The following is a 21,782-nucleotide window of genomic DNA, read 5'->3' as shown; positions in this document are numbered from 1 at the left end:
TGTAATTAGTGGGAAAAATTACATGGGGCATATTGAAAAATCAGCAGAATCTAGCTTCTAATTTTTTAGGAAATGACAACGTAAACTAGATTATTAATTATAAAAGCTTTAATTAATAACTACCTATATTTTGGCAATGTTACATTTCCATCTTCAGGGATCACAAAACTGATATGTTCATGCAAGCACTCACACTAAGCAAATGAGGCTGAAGAAAGGCAACAGAAGCCAGTCCTGAGTGGTACCCCCTAATGGACTAAATTGGGTTGTCTTGGCTGTTGGGCTGATGATCTTAGAATGTATGCTTCCTGAATTTGGGGCAGTCTGATGCACTCAAATTTGTTGAGGTTTGGAAACTTTCTCAGAGCTGAGGCAGATTCATGGAATAGTACAAGCATGAAAGACTATTCCTTGATTCTGTCTCAGCTCTGAAAAATTTTCCAAATCTCCCCAAATTTAGGAATCATACATACTAAGATTGTCAGTCCAGTGGCCAAGACAACCCAATTTAGCCCACTATGGGACACCATTTAGGACTCTAGGACTGACTTCTGTTGCCTTTCTTCAACTGCATTCGTTTAGTGGGAATGCCTGCATGTACTTATCAGTTTTGTGAAGATGGCAATGTAACATTGCCAAAATATAGGTAATTATTAAAGTTGTTATAATTAATCTAATTTACGTTCTCATTTCCTATAAAAATTAAAGGCTATGTCTAACCAATGTATAAGCTTATCTACAAGAACAACAGAATCTAAAGGAATTTCTCTTCTAGAGCTGATATATATGGGATAACTTTCCTCAAGTTATCTTGTAGATGGCATATATAAAAGAAGTATTTATCCATGTACCAACTAAGTGATAACTCGATCTTGTTCCTTTACCAAAGAGGATTGTAGCTACAGTAACACAGTGGAAAAAGTAAAGGAATTATATATTTTTGAAGAGAAAATACTAACAACCTATTTGCACCAGCAGCATATTTACATATTGAATGACAGTCAATATGTTAATGACCTTCCCCACCTCTCACAGTATTTTGTCTCTGTCATGAATATATTGTTTTCAGTATACAGTATAAAAATTACAATATAAAATCAAAATGCATTATAAGTTCAGCACTAGATCTTAAAAACTAACTCAATAAATATGGTCTGAAAACATATTTATTGAAGTGTTTATTTAAATTATCCACTAGCCATCCAAAGGCTGCCTATCAGAACAGCAAAGAATACCTTTAAATAGGACTTTTGACTTTCAATCTAATTACTTCCACTTTTAGTTGCAATGTTCTTGCTATAGTTCTCATGTTGTATCTCCAATAATGTCTGTGATTCATGTTTTAATCAGAAAAACACATCAAGAGATAATAATTACTAAATTTACTTAACAAATTACAATCTGATATTTTGCCTTTGTCGCCAAGGCGTTATCATGAGCACAGAGAATATAACTAAGCATGTGCATACAGGCATACTAGCAGAACGACAAAGTATGCCTTCCTGCTAGTGGATATCCTATAGTCCTAAATGGACTATAGTAATGATGGAAATTTGTTGAAGATCTCAGAATAAGTCTCATGTATTTTAGGTAAAGTGAGGCACTCGAATTTGTTCACATATTCTGAATGTTGTAATGCTGCAGTGACAGATTCCAGGAATATCTCCAATTCGTATCTGTTCCTGTATAAAATGGAGGTTTTCTCCAATTGAACTCGGTGATTCATATCCATGACATGGTCTGTTACTCCAGAGCACTGCACTACCACTGTCATACCATATTTACTCGAATATAACTCTCACATTTTCCTCCAAAATGAAAGTTAAATGATTGTGATGAGAGATATGTGTGTGGGGATTTTCAGAAACTAAAGTTATTCAGGAAAACACTAAATTGACATTTATAATTAAATCCTCAGTATTCATTATGGTTTATAATTGCTCACGTTTATGAAATGAATGCATTTAAATGTTAATTATCACTGTTATTTACGTGATAGACTCTTACCTTCATCAAGCGATATATTTGAATCTTTTAGCGACAATGTTTCTGTAATTAAATTAGTTCTGGTGAAATCATGCCCCAAGCTCTCAAAATCCAGTTGCTTTTCTTTCAGTGTTACATGGTGATCAGCATTCTTTTAAGAAATTGTGGACTTTACAACCATGTTATAAAAAACTATTTTTAATTTACCGACGTTTCGATCTTCATATTAAGGTCATCATCTGGAGAATATACAAAGGACAAGCAGAGTTGCATTTCACACAGTATGCTAAAGAGACAATGATTTGATCAACGGTTATTCTACTGGCATGACCTCTAGTGAAAATATAATATAAAAATAATAATAATACAGATAAAATTAAAAAATTAATTATTTAGAAACTACATCAAAGCTAAATTCTATTTAAGATAACATAAGAGAAACATTCCTTCATATAGATAGTTTTCTTACAGTAACAACGATGTCCTAATTTAGTATGACAATTGTTATATTAAATTTAAGATTCTGGATTATCTACAGTCCTGTTTATAGTTAACTCTTAGGGAGAAAGGTTCTGTAGGTAGAATATGTGCCTTCCACATGCCTGGGATTTTTAGACCATCATTATTGTTCAGATTAGGGTGGTTGATAAGAATCTCACAGGCTTCCTTAAATTTACATACCATGTTTGTTCATACCATTTTTTGGTGTGATGTAAACAACTGGTGCTTTTCCAGTCAGTTCTGTGTCAGGTGTTCAGAACATGATCATAAAGGCCATCTTCACCATAGTTATTATATTTAATGTCTCGTTTATGTTCCTTTTGTCTGATAGAAATTGTGCATCCTGTTTCCCCTATATATGGTAGATTACAAGTGCAATAAATACGGTATATTCCAGGGTGGGCAGCAGAGGAAGTGGGTCTTTGGATGAGTTCAGTAAGCTTTTTAATTTTGCAGGAGGTTTAAAGGTGGCTTTGAGGTTGTATTTTTGTAGTATTCTGTTTATTTTATCTGATGTCCCTTTAATATAAGGAATGGTTATAGTTTTATTGTAGTCTAGTTTATCTTTGCTTTTTATTGGGGTCTTATAGAGAATTTTGTTAATAGTGTTTTGGCTGTAACCATTTTTTCGGAAAGTATTGCTGATAACTTTAAATTCGTCTTTAAGCGCTTGTTCATTGGAGCAAATCTTCAAAGCCCTGTTAGAGTATTGATGACACCTAGTTTTTGTGTTGGGTGGTGGTAGTGTAAACTGTTACTATTACTTGCTATTTATAAGCCACCGTTTTTATTAATTTTATATATATTCCTTTCTTATTCTCACTATTCCATCTTACTATTGCGTACTTAGTTTATCTACCTTTCGCACTACGAGTTTTATGCCTATGGATACCAGAAAATTGATTTGATAAGACTGCGCCACCAGTATCTTTTAATTGTCATAAAACTCAGTAATACGGCCGGTTGACTTCTCTCTCTTTCTCTAACACAAATTCCTTCAGTAAAATCCTTTCTTTTAAGCTTACACGGTGATCAGAATGCATCTTTGAAAATTATGGAGACAACTACCGTGTTTGAATAAAAACTTTAGTTTAATATAACTAAAATCTATATTCGCTGTTTCGACCTTTATGTCAAGGTCATCTTCTGGAGCATAAAACTATACACAGGAAACAAGCTACACTACAAATCAAACTGGTTTGTTAAAGATACTGACCAACTGCTACAACAATTGTTGGCCTGACCTCTGGTGGGGAAAAAAAAAATTATACATCAATGCTAGAGTCCTATTATTAGTGCTATCTGTCGGTTGTAGAAATACATTGGGCACAACAACAAGCATCTATCTATATACATATATTAACATCATGATTATATTTGTACATTCCAGCCAGTTGGTATGGAATGGTTTCTAATACTAGCTGAAGATTGGCTAGAGTCCTGACTTAGGCTGAATGTGTGCCATCCAGATCCTTGGAATTTTCATGCCATCTTTGTTGTTGATATTTGGGTGGTGTCGTGGTCTATTTGCACTTAACTATACACTTCGGCTATCTTACTTGGTTTCCCGCTCTTAAGTTCACATTTATTTAGGAACAGTGCATTTTAAAATAAACAATCGGGTGGCACTCTATTGACATATAATTAAAACACATTTATTTACATTAAAGAAAACAAAGTACATTAAATAAGTGATAGGGAGATTACTCTCTCTTTACCTATCTTTATATACCTTTGATATAAAGAAACAAACTTTCCCTTTTCAATATTAAATGACTATGCAATGTAATTACTCTGTTACTTCTCTGCTTAAAAGAATCAAATTGCCGAGACTAATTTACTCGTAAAGAGATTAGCGCTATGGCAAGTTATCTTACAATTTATATTCCAGTTAACAACAAATCAGAGGACTCTCTTATAGATATTTCTTATTACCATTTCTTATCAGTCCATCTATGACATATCTCCTAGATTACAAAAAGAATGTACACTAGATGTAATACAATTACAAAGGCTGTTTGTCACTACACCTTCCAAAAGTCCTGCATCAAAGTCACTATGGTTTTTCTTTCATCTCAGGCCTTAGGTTTCCGTCCAGAGAGTCTTGTTTAAGGTGGCGTTTCATCAGAATATCAGCTGGTCTTGGACTACAATCTTCCCGGTACTCAAAAGCTCAGGCTTGAAGATCACTCTGCGGCTTTTGGATTCAGTTGACTTCCCGCAGCACTAGGACATCCGACCGGCACTTGGCATTGGCTGTTCTCCCAATTTTTTCCTCTGCCGTGGGTTCGCCGTAAAGCCTGGTCTCCTCTGGGTCAGACTGCTTCTGGCTCTCTTCGGTAACAGCGCTTCGCCTCTCCTCTTAGTAACAGCGGCTTGCCTCCCTTGATAACTGCACCTCGCCTCTCCTTTCTTCAATAACTGGACCTCGCCTCTGTTCTCTCGGCAACTGGACATGGACCCTCCACCCGATGTTTGGCTCAGTCCCCTTTTATTTTTGCCTTCTCGGGACCTTGCACCAAGGGTTGTAAACCCTGAAGAAATCGGCAGTTTTTCTTGATCTTTTTGTTAAGGCCAACCCATTCTTTTATCTCCTCCGTGCACTCTTTTTTCCTTGTCTTATCGGGCAGCAGAAACTTCTCTGAAACTAGCGGATCTCTTTGATACTAGCTTTGAAGGTGTTCATGTGCAGAGCTCACCAACAATTTTCTCACACACTTAATCGTAAACAACTTTTTTATGCTCTTATACATAGCTATTATACAAAGTTCCAATGCAAAGCATTGCCTTTATTTTTGACATTCTAGAAACTTTAGTTAAAACAGTAAATACAATCAATTCCCATAGGGTTATTTACATTAATATTTAACATAAAACATAAAGAGACAAACAAGGTTATTTTTGTAACATTCTCATGGGATTTGACCTCTGTAAAAATCGATGTAAAGCGCTTTGGTATTTGTAAGCTACATCGAGTTTTACAGTAGGAGTTTATGTGTATATATTGGCCAGGATGTGTTGGTTTCCGATAAACAGTAAAGGAAAGACTGCCAAATGGAAGACGTGTGACAAGTGTGCTCTGCTTTTCAATCTCAATTGTGAACTGCATGTGTTTGTGTTGTTTGTTTAGGTGGCTAAGGAAAGTGTCTAGTGTCTGGCAGCCATGGGGCCAGATTGTGAAAACATCATCAACTTACCTAAGCCAGACTTTGGGTTTAAAAGGAGAGGAATCTAGAGCATGTTGCTCAAAATGTTCCATGTAAAAGTTAGCAATGGGGGGATAATGGCAAGCCCATGGTGCCTTCTTTTTGCAGGTAGAAAGCGTTTTGCCATACAAAATAACCAGAGCATAATACATGCTCAAAGAGTGCCCTGATATCTGGAGGGAATTTGTAAAAGAAGGATTGTGTCATTGATTGGGACATTTGTAAAGAGGGCAGAGACATCAAAACTGACTAATAGATCATAATTTTTATAATGATTATGTTTATGAAGTGTTGTGTGTTTTTGATATAGGAGGGGGAATGACCTACCAACTCCTTGAGTGTTGCTGCTAATTTTTTGGCTAAGTGATATGTCGGGCTGTCTATACCTTCAACTATCGGCTCTAGTGGTGTGTTTTGTATGTGTATCTTTGGTAGACCGTAAATTCTTGGAGGACGAGCATAGTGTGGAAGTAATTTTTTGACTGTATCTTCTGGCTATGTAGTAACTGATTTTAGTAGTTTCTCTGTTTTCTTTTTTTATTCTATTTTAGTCTAAACTTTGCCATAGCACCCAGATCGATGAACAAACTGAATTTTATTTATAATATTGAAAGAGACTTAAGATTCATCCCAAATACCATAGCAATCAAATACGTTTAAAAACTATTTTAAATAGTTTTTAAATGCCAACATTTTAAATGTAAATTATAAGAAAACAATAACAAGCAACTTAACAAAACACAAATTAACAGCGGGGAAATCACTAAAATGAAATTTGGACATCGTAATAACTAGAGCCGATAAAAGCAGTGCCACCGTTACCCTAAACCGAACCACATATTTAGAAAAAATGAATCTGCTAGTCTTGGACAACAGTACATATCAACATGTTAACTACGACCCAACCAATAGAATAAAAAAAAGAAAACAGAGAAACTGCTAAAATCAGTTACTACATGGCCAGAAGATATAGTCAAAAAATTACTTCTGCACTACTCTCGTCCTCCAAGAATTTATGGTCTACCAAAGATACACAAACAAAACGCACCACTCCAGCCGATAGTCGAAATTATAGACACCCCAAATTATCACCTAGCCAAGAAATTAGCGGCAACACTCAAGGAGTTGGTAGGTCATTCCCCCTCCTATGTCAGAAACACACAACACTTCATAAACATAATCAAAGATATTACATTAGAAAAAGATGATTTATTAGTCAGTTTTGACGTCTCTGCCCCTCTTTACAAATGTCCCAATCAATGACACAATCCTTCTTTTACAGACAGAATAAATTCCCTCCAGATAAGCATACCCTCTTTGCGCATGTATTGCGTTTTGGTTATTTTGTATGGCAAAATGCTTTCTACTTACAAAAAGAAGGTACATTCATGGGCTCGCCATTATTCCCTCCCATTGCTAACTTTTATATGGAACATTTTGAGCAACATGCTCTAGATTCCAGTCCTTTAAAACACAAAGTATGGCTTAGGTATGTTGACGATGTTTTCATGATTTGGCCCCATGGCCGCTAGACACTTTCCTTAGCCTCCTAAACAAACAACACAAACACATACAGTTCACAATTGATATTGAAAAGCAGAACACACTTCCATTTCTAGACACACTTGTCACACATCTTCCATCTAGCAGTCTTTCCTTCACTGTTTACCTGAAACCAACACATACTGGCCAGTATATACACATAAACTGTCACACATCTTCCATCTAGCAGTCTTTCCTTCACTGTTTACCTGAAACCAACACATACTGGCCAATATATACACATAAACTCCTACCACCACCCAACACAAAAACTAGGTGTCATTAATACTCTAAAAACAGGGTTTTGAAGATTTGCTCCAATGAACAAGAGCTTAAAGACGAATTTAAAGTTATCAGCTATACTTTCCTAAAAAATAGTTACGGCCAAAACACTATTAACAAACTTCTCTATAAGACTCCATTAAAAAACAAAGATAAACCAGACTACAATAAAACTATAACCATTCCTTACATTAAAGGGACATCAGATAAAATAAACAGAATACTACAAAAATACAACCTCAAAGCCACCTTTAAACCTCCTGCAAAATTAAAAAGCTTACTCAACTCATCCAAAGAACCGCTCCCTCTGCTGCCCAACCTAGAGTATACCGCATTTATTGCACCTGTAATCTACCATATATTGGGGAAACAGGATGCACAATTCCTATCAGACAAAACGAACATAAATGACACATTAAAGATAATAACTATGGTGAAGCTGGCTTTTCTGATCATGTCCTGAACACTTGACATAGAATTGACTGGAAAAGCACCAGTTGTTTACATCACACCAAAACATGGTATGAACAAACATGGTATGTAAATTTAAGGAAGCCTGTGAGATTCTTATCAACCACCCTAATCTGAATAATAATGATGGTCTAAAAATCCCAAGCATCTGGAAGGCACATATTCTACCCACAGAACCTTTCTCCCTAAGAGTTAACTATAAATAGGACTGTAGATAATCCAGAATCTTAAATTTAATATAACAATTGTCATACTTAATTAGGACATCATTGTTACTGTAAAAAACTATATGTGAAAGAATGTTTCTCTTATGTTATATCTTAAATAGAATTTAGCTTTGATGTAGTTTCTAAATAATTAATTTTTTAATTTTATCTGTATTATTATTTTTTTATATTATATTATATTTTCACTTAGAGGTCATGCCAGTAGAATAACTGTTGATCAAATCATTGTCTCTTTAGCATACTGTGAAATGTAACTCTGCTTATCCTTTGTATATTTGTATATACTCCAGATGATGACCTTAATATGAAAGTCGAAACGTCGGTAATTTAAAAATAGTTTTTTATAACATGGTTGTAAAGTCAATAATATTTTAAATGAACAAAATCCAGTCGCACCGAAGTTCTAATGATGGTCTCTTAATCTTAATCACCCCTACGCAATCCAAGACCGAGAAGAAGTCACTGCCCTCACTCCTGCATTTCCTCTACTGGTTGCTTCCATCTGTATGCATGTGATTGGTGTGGAATTAACAAAAGGTTACGACTCAAGCAAGCTGATGATTGTTGAGTTCAAATGCTGATTGTCTTCAACTGAATTTCAAAATATTTGAAACTGCCATAACAACATTCACTATCTATTTCTTAAAGTTTCATATAAGAACTATATATGGAAACCTTTTAATTTCTTTTTTCGTAAAGCAAAATCAGGGGTGCAAGGTATATGCAATGGCGAGTTATATTAGAGTAAATACGGTAGTTGTAAAAATTTCCAAGCCAGTTCAAAACATGCAATTTATGTAGATGATTTGTCCCATCTTTCGTGCATGTTAGGCTCAGTGGCGTGTCACAGTTAAGTAGCTTGACTTCTTGTAAACCTAATAATTACTTTGACTTCATTGGCTTATATCTGAACACTTACAGAAGAATCAGTTCATTGCCGTCAACTGAGTAGAACATGAAATAGAAATTTCAAACATTAATTTTTATATTGCCTGCTATCTTCACTATGAATTACCTTATTGCACTTTGAGTAGCAGTATTTATTCATATTACGATACCAGTGTAACATTTTTCCACTTTAATTTGCTAGCGACGATTTTTTTTTCATTGTTCTTATTAAACTAATTTGTGAAGTATGACATTGGAATATGTGATATATCTGGAAAAGAAATTGCTAGAAGGTAAGTAAATAAAATAAACCTTTTCAATTATGTTTAATTATTATTCAGCAAATATCTTCTTGTAGTTAGGTATACAATTATATACAAATATCATCCCATTGCTTTTTAACAGTATCTTCTTCTGTTTCATATTTAAACAGACATGAAACATGAACTAAAAAGTCTAATTGTGTTTGATCTTGTTAAATAAGTTTTATTAAGTTTTTTCCTTTCAGTTTTATTTTATTTTTTTTCCCTAAATTCCATTCACTAATATTACAACTGAAGAAACAAAACTTATCTAAATAGGATGCTAAATTCAGACATACAGCTGTTAACTACAGTGCTGCATTCTGTTGCATAACATATCCATTATTTTTTTCCCACACTTTCTGTAATGTCACAACAGTTAATGATTTACTTAACAAATCTTTGTATAATAACTGGAATTTATAGGATTTTCAGCTTTGCTATTCATTGTGAATAACATTTTTCCCTTATAATTTTTCCTTATAAATGTTCTTTTTTTTGTACTGCTTGTACTATTTTTCAGACACATGGACATTTGTAGGAATTTAAAAAAAAAAAAAAAAAACTAATAAGAATAAAAATCCATATTTTATTTCATCTTGGCTTGGCTTTTCAGAATAAGTGGCCTGATATCTTAAAATGTATATATAATGCTGTACTTATTGGACATAAAATTGCAAGTTTTTCATCAATTTCAAAATACTCCTGAAAGAATATCCTTGTTTCCTGCAGGTGTATCATCTATTTATCCAGAAAGACAGAAGTTCAAGCTCTCTAATGGTAAAATATACTGGATTTTCTTCTGGTGTAAAACCCATGCTGAATTCTAATAGTTATTACGAATTTTCAGGATTTTTTAAGCTTTGATAACATCAGCCTGAAATTGTTTTTTTTTTTTTAAAGTAACCCAAAAGTTACTGTCAGTAGCCTTGCTGAAATTTGATAGTTTTTTTTCTGAGGAAAGGCTAACATAAAAGGCAGTTTAAATTCACTTCTCTAATTAAAATACTGTTTCTTTTAAAAATAATGTAAAGAAATCAACAAAAGAAATGATTAATAACAAAGCAATGAAATAAATATAGCAATTTTGGGATCAGGATTAGTTCATTCACATTTTTGTTATACAAAATTGACCCCTCCCCTGCCCCTACACAATAAAAAATATAATAATAATAAAGAAAGGAAAAAACTTAAATATTTGGAGAATGCAATTGCTTACTGCTCTGGGATTACTGAATAATTCAAAAGTGAATACTGAGTCTGGTTTTTCAGTATCTACTGTTGAATATCCTGAGTATTTATCTTTTGATAAAGCAGGCGGCAAAGTTCATCATTGCATGTTAACTGTTTCTTGTTAACATGCAATAATGTTATGGTGTGATAATTTTATGAAGACAGTTGAACACTAAGAACTATATCAATATTTATACGAATTTATCACAGTGTAATGAAAAATAAAGAAAAGTTTAACTATAAGCATTCTGCTTTGTTAAATTTATTTTGTCTTGGAATTGTTGCCAAAATTCTGTGTATAGATAATAACTCACTTATCTGGTTAGACTGCTAAGTTCCTCAGTTACTAGGTACAGTGATCATACTGTCTTTTGCTCAGCGATTGTGGATATTTTTGAAATCAATCACTATCTATTCACTTTTTTAGCATGATTTGTTTTTAATTTTTGTTTTGTTTTTATGAGAAAGGAAACAGCATTCTGCAGTTTTTAATGAAAGTGCAGCTTGTGATTTTATTTTTTTAATTTAAATGCAAACAATTGTGTGGCATTCCCACTCACTCAGCTTTACACTATAGTGTACTGGTTTTTTTGCAGTTGAATAAAATCCTGTTTGGCTTCTAGAAATAAGCTTGGAACCTCTGGTTGACCAAACATAGTTTTATGTCACTTCATGCCTCCAGCATACAAGATTTATATTATACCAGATAATGAATATTGTCAGCCTGCTAGTAAGCAAACTGATAATATTCATTGCTTCACAGGCATAACTATTGCAAACACTGAACAGAATCATATTTCTTCACTGATTAAGTAGGTAGTTTTCACAAACCATATAACTGATTAGTTTTTATTTTCATACTGATGTAAAAATATTTGACCTTAAAATCTTTTTTAAGGTTTCATGATGCTACATCTTATTCTCATTGCCCATCAAGCACTGCACATTGTTGTTAACTTTCCAGTATTTAAAGATTATATTTGATGAAACACTTCTGGAACATAATGTGAGCAAAACAGATTCACATCATAGTGTTTTTATCATTCTTTATTAGATGTTAACATTTCACTGTATGCATGCATGGAGGGGTGGGGGCAGTGATATAAAGAAAACTCACTTTTTCAAACTGTTCTTCTGGTTCCTAGGAATTATTTGCTGTGAAAGTTTGACTTACATCATAATAACTTGATAGTGACTCATTTATATAGCTTGTCTAGAGATGTAAACCAAGCATATTACTGTTCCCAGTTATCATGCTTACCTATATATTATCAATATATAAAGGTTCAAGTATGTGTTAATTATAATGCAGATGTAGGCCACTTCCTTGGTTTCGTGACATACAGCCATCACCTGGAAACTGACCAGCATGGATACAAAAAAAAACCTTTTGAATGTAGAAAGTTTTTCTACTTAGCTCAAAGTATATTATACTTAACAAGAAATTATATTCTTGTTTTAATCCTTTACCCAAGTGTAAGCATACAAAGTTTGCTCATGAGTGGGATTTTAAAAATTTAAATAGGAATATGATGTCTTCTTATCAGGTATAGACCAAGCAGAAAAACTTTATACAAGTTTTTCTGATCCAGAGTATTTAATAATATAGTTGTGGAATGTCCATTTCACTACTTGTGTATAGTAAATATTATGAAATAGTTCTTCATTGATTTAACCTTGGTATTTCCTGTGACTAGCTCCCACTGATGAGACTTCAAAGAAGGTTGAAACCAGTTTGTGCAGTGACCTTACCATAATGTTTTTGTATTATGAGATACTGAGGATAATTGATGTGAAGTCAGTAGCCTTTATATACAAGTAGACTAGGTGGGAAGATACTTTACATGGAGTCATTGTTTGCTTACTCTTGGGTAAAGGATTAAAATAAGAATATAATATATTGTCAAGTGTAGTATGTGAAAGCCCTTAAGGTTATCAAAAGATGTTCTCTCTCTCACTCTCTGTGTGTGTATACGTGCACGCGTGCGCACATGTACAGCTGGAGGTTATAGTCCTTGGAGTACTTCATTACAGACTGCCATTCCATGGATCAAAACTAGATGGAAGAATGAAAATGAGCGAGAAATGTCCAGTGAACTAGGTGCAGGAATTTCCTTCTCATTTTCCCATTTCTTCTAGGCATAAAATAACATGAGTTATAGCTGCTTATCATACATTTAGTCAACTGCTGATATATAACCATCTGGTTCAGTCCCTTGTACTAGCTAAGCAGCTGGTCTGTGTGGAACTGCTTTACTACTGCTCCCTTGAATGGAGAAAGTTCTAAATCTCTACATGTTTTGCCATGCCCTTGAAAGATATCATCACTCACACCACATGATAGAGAGAGAGAGGGTAATGAAAGTGGAAACCAACCTCTACTCCACTGACCAAACATAACATCAGCCTCTGCATTCCTTGAATGATCAGCGCAGTGGTGTTTCATCGTGCTGAAAAGAACTTCTACCACTTAGTAGATCTAGTTATCACCTCCCCCAGCTGGGAAATATATCTTCCCAGCTGGATCCTTTATTTGCGGGAGTACTTGTCAAATATACCAGAGCTCCCGTTATTGGAAATGGGCCTTGCTACAAGGTGGTATTAAGTCATCCAGGAGAGGCTGTACACTGCACTTTACTGGTCCATTGGTGACTCAAATATGCTGTATAACCTGAGGACCACATGTATATCCAAAAAAACTTTCGATCATCCATCCTCACATGAATTGTCTCATTTATTCAGCCACACAGCATTAGTGTAGTACCAAAGAAATCTAAATTTTTCATTGTTTCATTTCTTTTGTGAGATGCATTGATGACATCCTTCATTTGACTGTATAGTCATGTGATCATCTTCAGCTCTCTACTTGCCTTTTAAAAAAAAAAAAGTAAATTGTAAGACAAAAAGAACCTTTACTGGGAGTTTCAACTGAAGATGTATCTGGTCTCATATGAAGGTAGCAGGACCCATTTTCATACCACAAAGTGGGGAAACCAGCCAGAAGAACAACACAAGAAGAAAGATGGAAGGAGATAAGTCAATATATTTGATTCACTCTAAAAGTTGAAAAGGTAGATATACTGGTCCAGAAATACCTGAACGACACTTAGTTCAACATAAATTATCACAATTATCACAACCTCTGTAAATGTGCAAAAGCAATCATAAGTGAAAAACAGTACTCAAACACCTTGAGGATATTAATAGACTATTATGGAGATATATATCATGCAAAAAAAAAAATCATTTATACCATTAAAAATGTATTTTAATATTGTCTCAGATGTGGAAGGTTGCCGTATCTATAGTACAGCATGTGAGGAGGGAGGTGAAGAATAAGTACTGAAAGAGAAACCTGTTGATGTCTTTTGAATGTGGAGGCTATGGTCCTTGGAGTAAACTGCTTATAATTTTATAAGCTTGGAGAAAGTATGATAATAGACAATTCAGCAGAACTTGCTCATGCACCTACAGAAAAGGCAAACATAAAAGTCCATGAGAAGGAGGTATTCTCTGTTAACTGGATTTCGCTCTTCCACTTAGCATCTGGCATTTTTAGAGAGGTCTTTTGGTGCACCACCCCAGCTGTTCTAACACTGTTGACTGATTTTTCCCTTTCATTCATTTCCGTGATGTTGGCATTGCCCACAAAGTCTTCCTGGTGATTACTATAAGATTTTTACAGGGTAGTTCACCACTGCTCCCCCCCCCCCCATTTTATCCATGCTCAGGACCAGCATGTGACTGAGACATATTCATGGCCGTAATCCATGTGTGTTCATGGGGCTGGTTTGCCTGTTCTAGAGGACAAAAAAACCTGAGTTTCCGGGTGGAAAAAATATTGTATCTGACCAGCTAACTCACTTTTAGTTGAAAGAGACCAGATAAAGGTTCTTTGCATCTCTGATGGGAATCGAACCCAGGTCTTTCTGACCAAAGGGCTTCATCTATACTGACTGAGCTATGGAGGCTCTAGCACTGTTCTAAGATTTGGGTGTAGATTTGAGATTTTTTTGTTTATATAAGAGAATAAGGTGGCTAAAAGAGTTCACCTATTCCAGGAAATGAGTCCAAGTCAGTCCAAAAAGAGAATCTTCCTTGGAGATCTGGAAAAGATAATGGGAAGTGAAATAAGGTTTTTCTTATCAAAAAATATGATAGAGATTGAAGTTCACTAAATTGTCCTTTTCCTGTTGGAGAATGACAGTGAGATACATAAGGCATTGATTACACAAAATCTTGAAGCTCAGGACATCCGAGCCTTACAAGGTTTGTCAAAATTAATGTGATATGAAGAGGAATGGAGTGCACTCTCACTAACAGAACTATGGATGGGATTTGAGGTCAGTGAGAAAGATGGTTTATGTATAGAAAGAAGAGCAGAGCCATTTACTGTGCTTTTACTGTACTATTCTATACTCGAGTACAGAATAGTACAGCATAGTACAGATGGTTTCTTCTCTCTGGAAAAAATCCGAAGACAGGAAACTGATATCCCATTTGCAAAGGGTAGAATGTAGACTGGTGAAATATTATGAATTAGGTTGATGTAAATAGTGATTCTTAAATGTTTGTAATTATAAATTGATAGACATTAGAAATATTACTTTAGTACATGCATGTGGCTAAAGTGTTATTTTATAAATTTCTTGTAATATGTTTGTAATTGCTTTATGGGCCAGTCGATCAGAATTTTTGAATGAATCAGATTGGATCCATAATCTGTTAATTCAACATAAGACATTTGCAAAGAGAAGAGTCAAGCCAGACAATAGGTGATTACTTAACAGATAAAGTATGAGCTAAATAGTACCTCTTTCTCATAGAGAGAAGAAATGGGGAGGGGGGGGGGGATATCAAGTTATCCTGGTATCAGGTTGACTATGATCAGCACAACTGTATAAGAGAGTGATGAATGTATAGTCAGAGTGCTGAGGCTTCACTGTAATTAGTTTAGCTGCCAGAAATTTGCCTTCTGATTCAGGTCACAACTACAGTTCTGATCTAACACCTCTTCTAGAATGCTTTGCCATAGTTGAGTTTACCTTATCACATTTTTATAGTATCTTATTCTTGTACAAATATCATAAGAAAAATATCCCAAAGAATAAGATGATATATATATATCATCAGTTTCTAATCGCCCATCAACAATTTTCCTCCAAATTAGTCTATTACTTGTCGGCATTCCAATATTGTCATATTGAAGTTTGGGTCATGTTCCTGCCATATTAACATCAAACCCTGTTTTGTTAACTTTTTCTCTCCATTCTATTAAAATAACCACACCATCTTAGATTATTCTTGTAGAAAGGCTTATACGCTTGTTATACATAATTATTAATTGACTTAAGGAATTCACAACGTACAATAGAATATAATTAACTTAAACTTTAATATATATTTCACATATTTCGGCAACATAACGTAGCCATTTTCAAAGGAACTTGCAATAAAGACACATGCATGTAGGCACTACAAAGAGTAAATGAGGATGAAGCAGGAAGCTATCGTTTCTCTAAAAGTCCTGATGGTGCCCCCACTGTCTATGTAGGTATTCTCAGCATTAGGCTGAAGGTCTCATGATGTATGTCTCCCAAATTTGGGGCAGTCTCATGCAACCAAATTTGTTGAGGTTTGGCATGTTTCTTAGGCTGAGGCTGATTCCATGAAAAGTCTTTCAAACTTGAACTTGCTATGGTGTATTATTGTGGCTTTCTTTCACCGTATTCTGTGCCGTGTATCCAGAGCATGGTCTGCAAGACCAGAGTGGCTATACTGGTGAAACCGGATGTAGTCTTTGTGTTCTGAAATTCTGATATTCGCTGTCCTGCCTGTTGGACAGCTTACAGCTGCAAGGGACCTGGTATACACCAGGTAGGTCTAGGGGAAATGGTTGGTCTTTAGTGGAGCTGATAAAGGACACCAATTTTCTATATGGTCTGTAACAAGAGGTCGAGTCATGTTTTCTTAAGATTTTAGTAATTTTTTCCGAGGGGCTTCGGGTGTAGGGAATGGTGATGAATTTAGAATAATCCTTGTTGTGAAGGAGAGAGGGTTGTGGTTTACTGGTTTTAATATTTTTTGGATTTTTTTGGGGGGGTCGCCATTGGCTGAGAAAGTGTTGAGGATCTGATTTAGTTCAGTGGTTAGGGCATTGTCATTTGAACAGATTAGTTTTGCCCTGTTGTATAGTGTCTTAATAACTCCATATTGTTGTGAGGGGAGGTTGGTGGAATTGTTGGTGAATGTATCTGCCCGTATGGGAAGGTTTTCTATAAACAGAGAAAACCAAGGTTCCATCAGGCTGCCGGGTGACTAGTGTGTCTAGGAAAGGGAAGCTGTTGTTTTCCTCTTTTTCTAGGGTGAACTTGATTCTGGAGTGTTGGTTGTTTAAGTGTGTTAAGAAGGAGAGGAGTGTGTCAGAGCCATGTGGCCAAATAGCGAACACATCTGACACACTCCTCTCCTTCTTAATACACTTAAACAACCAACATCCCAGAATCAAGTTCACCCTAAAAAAAGAGGAAAACAACAGCTTCCCTTTCCTAGACACACTAGTCACCCGCCAGCCTGATGGAACCTTGGTTTTCTCTGTTTATAGAAAACCTTCCCATACGGGCAGATACATTCACCAACAATCCCACCAACCTCCCCTCACAACAATATGGAGTTATTAAGACACTATAGAACAGGGCAAAACTAATCTGTTCAAATGACAATGCCCTAACCACTGAACTAAATCAGATCCTCAACACTTTCTCAGCCAATGGCGACCCCCCCCCCCCCAAAAAAAATCCAAAAAATATTAAAACCAGTAAACCACAACCCTCTCTCCTTCACAACAAGGATTACTCTAAATCCATCACCATTCCCTACATCCGAGGCACCTCGGAAAAAATTACCAAAATCTTAAGAAAACATGACTTGACCTCTTGTTACAGACCATATAGAAAATTGGCATCTTTTATCAGCTCCACTAAAGACCAACCACTTCCCCTAGACCTACCTGGTGTATACCAGGTCCCTTGCAGCTATAATCTGTCCTACTTTGGCCAAACAGGCAGGACAGCGAATTTCAGAACACAAGGACTACATCCGGTTTCACCAGTATAGCCACTCTGGTCTTGCAGACCATGCTCTGGATACATGCCACAGAATACGGTGGAAGAAAGCCACAATAATACACTGTAGCAAGTTCAAGTTTGAAAGACTTTTCATGGAATCAGCCCAACAGCCATGAATACCTACATAGCCTGCTGGGGGGCACTATCAGGACTTTTAGGAGGAACAATAGCTTCCTGCTTCGTCCTCATTTATTGTATGTAGTGCATGTGTCTTTATTGTAAGTTCCTTTGAAAATGGCAACGCAATGTTGCGAAATATTGGAAATATATATTAAAGTTTAATTTAATTATATTCCATTTTACGTTATGAATTCCTTAAGTCAATTAATAATCATCTTAGATTAGCTCTGTTCACACATTCTTGAATGATAACAGTGTTGGATTCCTTCCTAAATATTTTGATTTTTTTTTTATATGATTCTGCCACTGATCCCATCTGTTCACTCTCCTAATTTTTCTCAGAATTTTGATCTGTTGTCTTTAGTCCTTTGATCAGGTACTTCATTTCTAACCAGCTCTCAGATCCATGACTTAAAACTGGTTTGAAACACTGTCTTGTGAACTGTTAATTTAGTGTTTTTACTGATTTTTGTCTTATTCCATATAAATTTAACTGGTTCCCCACCATATCAGCTTTTCTTGTTCTGTTGCCTATTTCCATATTTAATTTGTAACTTAAAAAAAAACCTGCCCAAATTAGCTGAAAGATTTCACCTTGTTTTATGGTTTTCCATTGAGAATGTAGTTGAAGTTTTCCATTTTCCTACCTCTTGTCATAGTTCTAGTCTTCTTATTCTGATTTTCATGCCAAATTTTTTACAGCTGTTATTCTGTTTAGTTTGAGACTCCTGGAGACTCTCACTGGATTTGTTTAGGACTGCATCATCTTCATAAATCAAAGAGCTAAGTTTGATATCTACTTCTAATATCAGGTAAATACCACATTTCTTTCATAATGTGATCTATATATGTGTATTTATAGATGATGAATAAGAGTGAAGATACTGTGTGTTATTGTCTTAGATCTGATGTTACATGAAACTATCTTCTTGTTTCCTTCAGTTCTAACTGCTGACTTACAACTTAAGTATAGATTATATATTTCTCTGTATAATGTTCAATTCACCCAATATACATTCAGCATTTTAAAAAGCTTCTCTCTGGGTGTCTTGCTGTATCTACAAAACTCAAGTTACACATCCTTCTTATATTCCTATGATTTCTCAAATCTGACCTTGACCTGAATCCAGCTTGTTCTTGTAGTTTTTCTTCCACAATATTTGAGCATTTCTGGTCAAATATCATCTACTTAAGCTGCATTTTCCACATTTCAGGCTTTTGATAGCCTTTGCTACCTCAAGTGTTGGTATATATACTTTTTGCTATATACTTATATTTTCTGCTACTGTTGTCACTGCTTGTTTTAAGTCTTTCAAAGTAATTATTCCAAACACCTAAATAAAGATACCTCTATCTTTATTTAGTGGTATATCATCTTTATTATGACATGTAAACTAAACATGTATCATTTTACTTTTCTTCCATTTTTAAGCTTTTTCAATAGCCTCCAGCATATTTTGCCACCTCTCTGATATTTATCTTCTATATTCTTACCAAAGTCTTTCCATGAGTTTTATTTAACTGATTTTACACAAAACTTAGCTCTCTTGCATTTTTCCTGCATTCTTTTTAAAGCCTATACCAACTTATTTGCTAGTAACTTTCAATTTGCTTTCTTATTTTTGCAGGATTGCTTTTAACTTCTGGTGTCCACCTTTTGGTGTTCTTATTTTTCAGTCTTTGCAGGCAGCTTCACCATATGCCTAACTAACTAAATCAGCTGAGTTTGACACTGAGATTCCTAGGTTTGGCTCTTCTTTTTGAACCACATTATTTTTTCTTGAATAATGTTTGTATAGTTGTCCACAGTTCACCTGTAAAAGCTACACAACTTTAATTCTTTATGAAACTTACATTTTTTTTTTTTTTTTTTTTTTTTTTTTTTTTCAGTGTGATATTCATTTTTATCCTACTCAAAACTGAGTGATGATTACTTCCAAATTCAGATCATTGAATACTTTTATTCTGAATCAGCATGAAGATAATGCTATGAACAATAACATAATCAATGAGCTTTATTTCTGTGTTATCTCTCCACGTGAGCTTGTGCACATTATGTCGAAACATGATGTTAGTCCTTCTCCTTAACAGAAATCCAGCAGTACTTATCTTTGTATACACCTACTGACAGATAATTATTTGAGGCAGCATGTGATGGAGGGGACTCAAAGTGCAAAGGTATTGGACCGGGTCATAGGATCCAAAGCACATCTAGACAAAACAATATCAAATTGTATACCTAAGGTCAGGAGGGTTTATCAGGTAGGAGTTGCATGAATGAATAGTACCATATGCATGATCTGCAGAAAAAATGTTGAGGATGTATAAGGAAGGCAGAATCAGATTATGAGAAGAAACTACCCAAGGAAATCCTAAAGAGTTCTTTTGTTATTTGGCAAGTAAGAGGAAGAATGATTTTCATAAGTGTTAATGGTGACAAGGTGACAGAAGCAGATAAAATAGTTGGGTTATTGAGTGGCCACTTTGCAAGAGTATATCCAAGTGAGGTCACCAGTGTGACATGTGACAGACTGATGTGGGAACAGAGTTTGATGAATTGGAGGTTCTTAGGATATTGCAGAATCTCAATGTAAATACAGCTGTGGGATTAGATGGGATATCAGCTTGCATTTTATGAGAATGTGTAAGGAAATGGAAAGAGGCCAAAATTATTCCATTGCATAAGGGAGGTTCTAAGACTGCAGTAGCAAATTGTAGACCAATCAGTATCTCTGGAGTCATGGTAAAAGTACTGGAAAAATTAGTGAAAAAGGGAATTCAAGAATGGGTGGATAAGAATGATACTCTGAGGATCAACATGGCTTTGTGAAGTGTCGTCATGCCTTAGTAATTTCTAACTTTTTACAGCAGAGTGGCAGCTGAATTGAAAAAAGGAAATGGCTATTGGATTTTGCAAAGGCATTTGACAAACTACCCCATATGGAGCTCTGTTATGCAAATTAGAACAAATGGGGATGATGGATATGACACTGATTATGTGGATAAGAGGGTGGCTGATGAATAGATAACAAAAAAGTGGCAGAGCAGAATCCAGTTGGATAAAGGAAATGGCTATAAAATGTTTGTTTTGGATTATGCAAATTAGAACAAATGGGAATGGATATGACACTGTTTATGTGGATAAGAGGGTGGCTATTGGGCAGATAACAAAAAGTGGCAGAGCAGAATCCAGGAGAAAGCAAGTGACTAATGGCATGATGCGAGGCTCTATGCTAGAACCACTACTCTAAAAGGAAATATTCACTTGTTTGCTGGTGATAATTATGAATTACATAACTATGACTACTTATTGAAAATTAGGTAGTCATAGTTGATCAAGGCAATGTGGAGAGTTTGTGAGATAATTGAAATGGCTGTCAGTAATGGCAGAAAATAATGGGTCTCAGTTTAATGTGGAGAAATGTATGATTTATGCATAATATATGAAACATTGCATTACATTAAACAAATGTAATGCAATGTTTATGCATCACTTCATGAAGCATTAGCATATTGGGCAGCAGTATTGCATGCCTATTTGGGTTGGGTGTGCTGTCATGTGGCTTATGCAAACTTTGCTACAAAATTCACATCATTTGGACCTGTAACCAAATCTGTGTAGAGTGGGACACAATGTGTTTGTTTTAAGATATTGGAAAACAGTAATGAAGGAGAATGCTATATTTGGTTGATATATTTGAATTACTCAAAGGTGTAAATATTTTAGTAAATTTTGAGGAGGACGAGGTTTACCTTCGACTACAATCACACAATCTGCAAAAGCTCTCTGGCAGAAAATTCAGTTGACTACACAGTTTGAAGCCGGCTTCCAGAAGAAATTTAAATCCAGAGTCACTTTCATTGACCTAACATCAGCTTATGACACAGTCTGGATCA

General features: G+C 35.1%; 1 protein-coding gene across 6 annotated transcripts in view; it reads left to right on the top strand.

Annotated features, from left to right (window-relative positions):
- LOC150095691 (uncharacterized) overlaps window positions 1-21,782 on the top strand; it is a 369,335-nt gene that overhangs the window by 269,165 nt on the left and 78,388 nt on the right. Inside the window, exon 15 of one of the 6 annotated variants that reach the window (XM_090409910.1) lies at window positions 10,138-10,185. The exons of the other annotated variants lie outside the window; for them this stretch is intronic. Within the exon in view, the coding sequence (XP_090266036.1) occupies window positions 10,138-10,185 (48 nt within the window). The remainder of the gene's footprint in view (window positions 1-10,137; window positions 10,186-21,782) is intronic. 6 annotated transcript variants of the gene reach the window in all.

Source organism: Typopeltis vanoorti, chromosome 20 (genome assembly GCF_054136105.1).
Source record: "Typopeltis vanoorti isolate ZY-2024b chromosome 20, IOZ_Tvanoo_1.0, whole genome shotgun sequence".
Taxonomy (NCBI): domain Eukaryota; kingdom Metazoa; phylum Arthropoda; class Arachnida; order Uropygi; family Thelyphonidae; genus Typopeltis; species Typopeltis vanoorti.
This window is presented reverse-complemented; position numbering and strand designations above follow the sequence as displayed.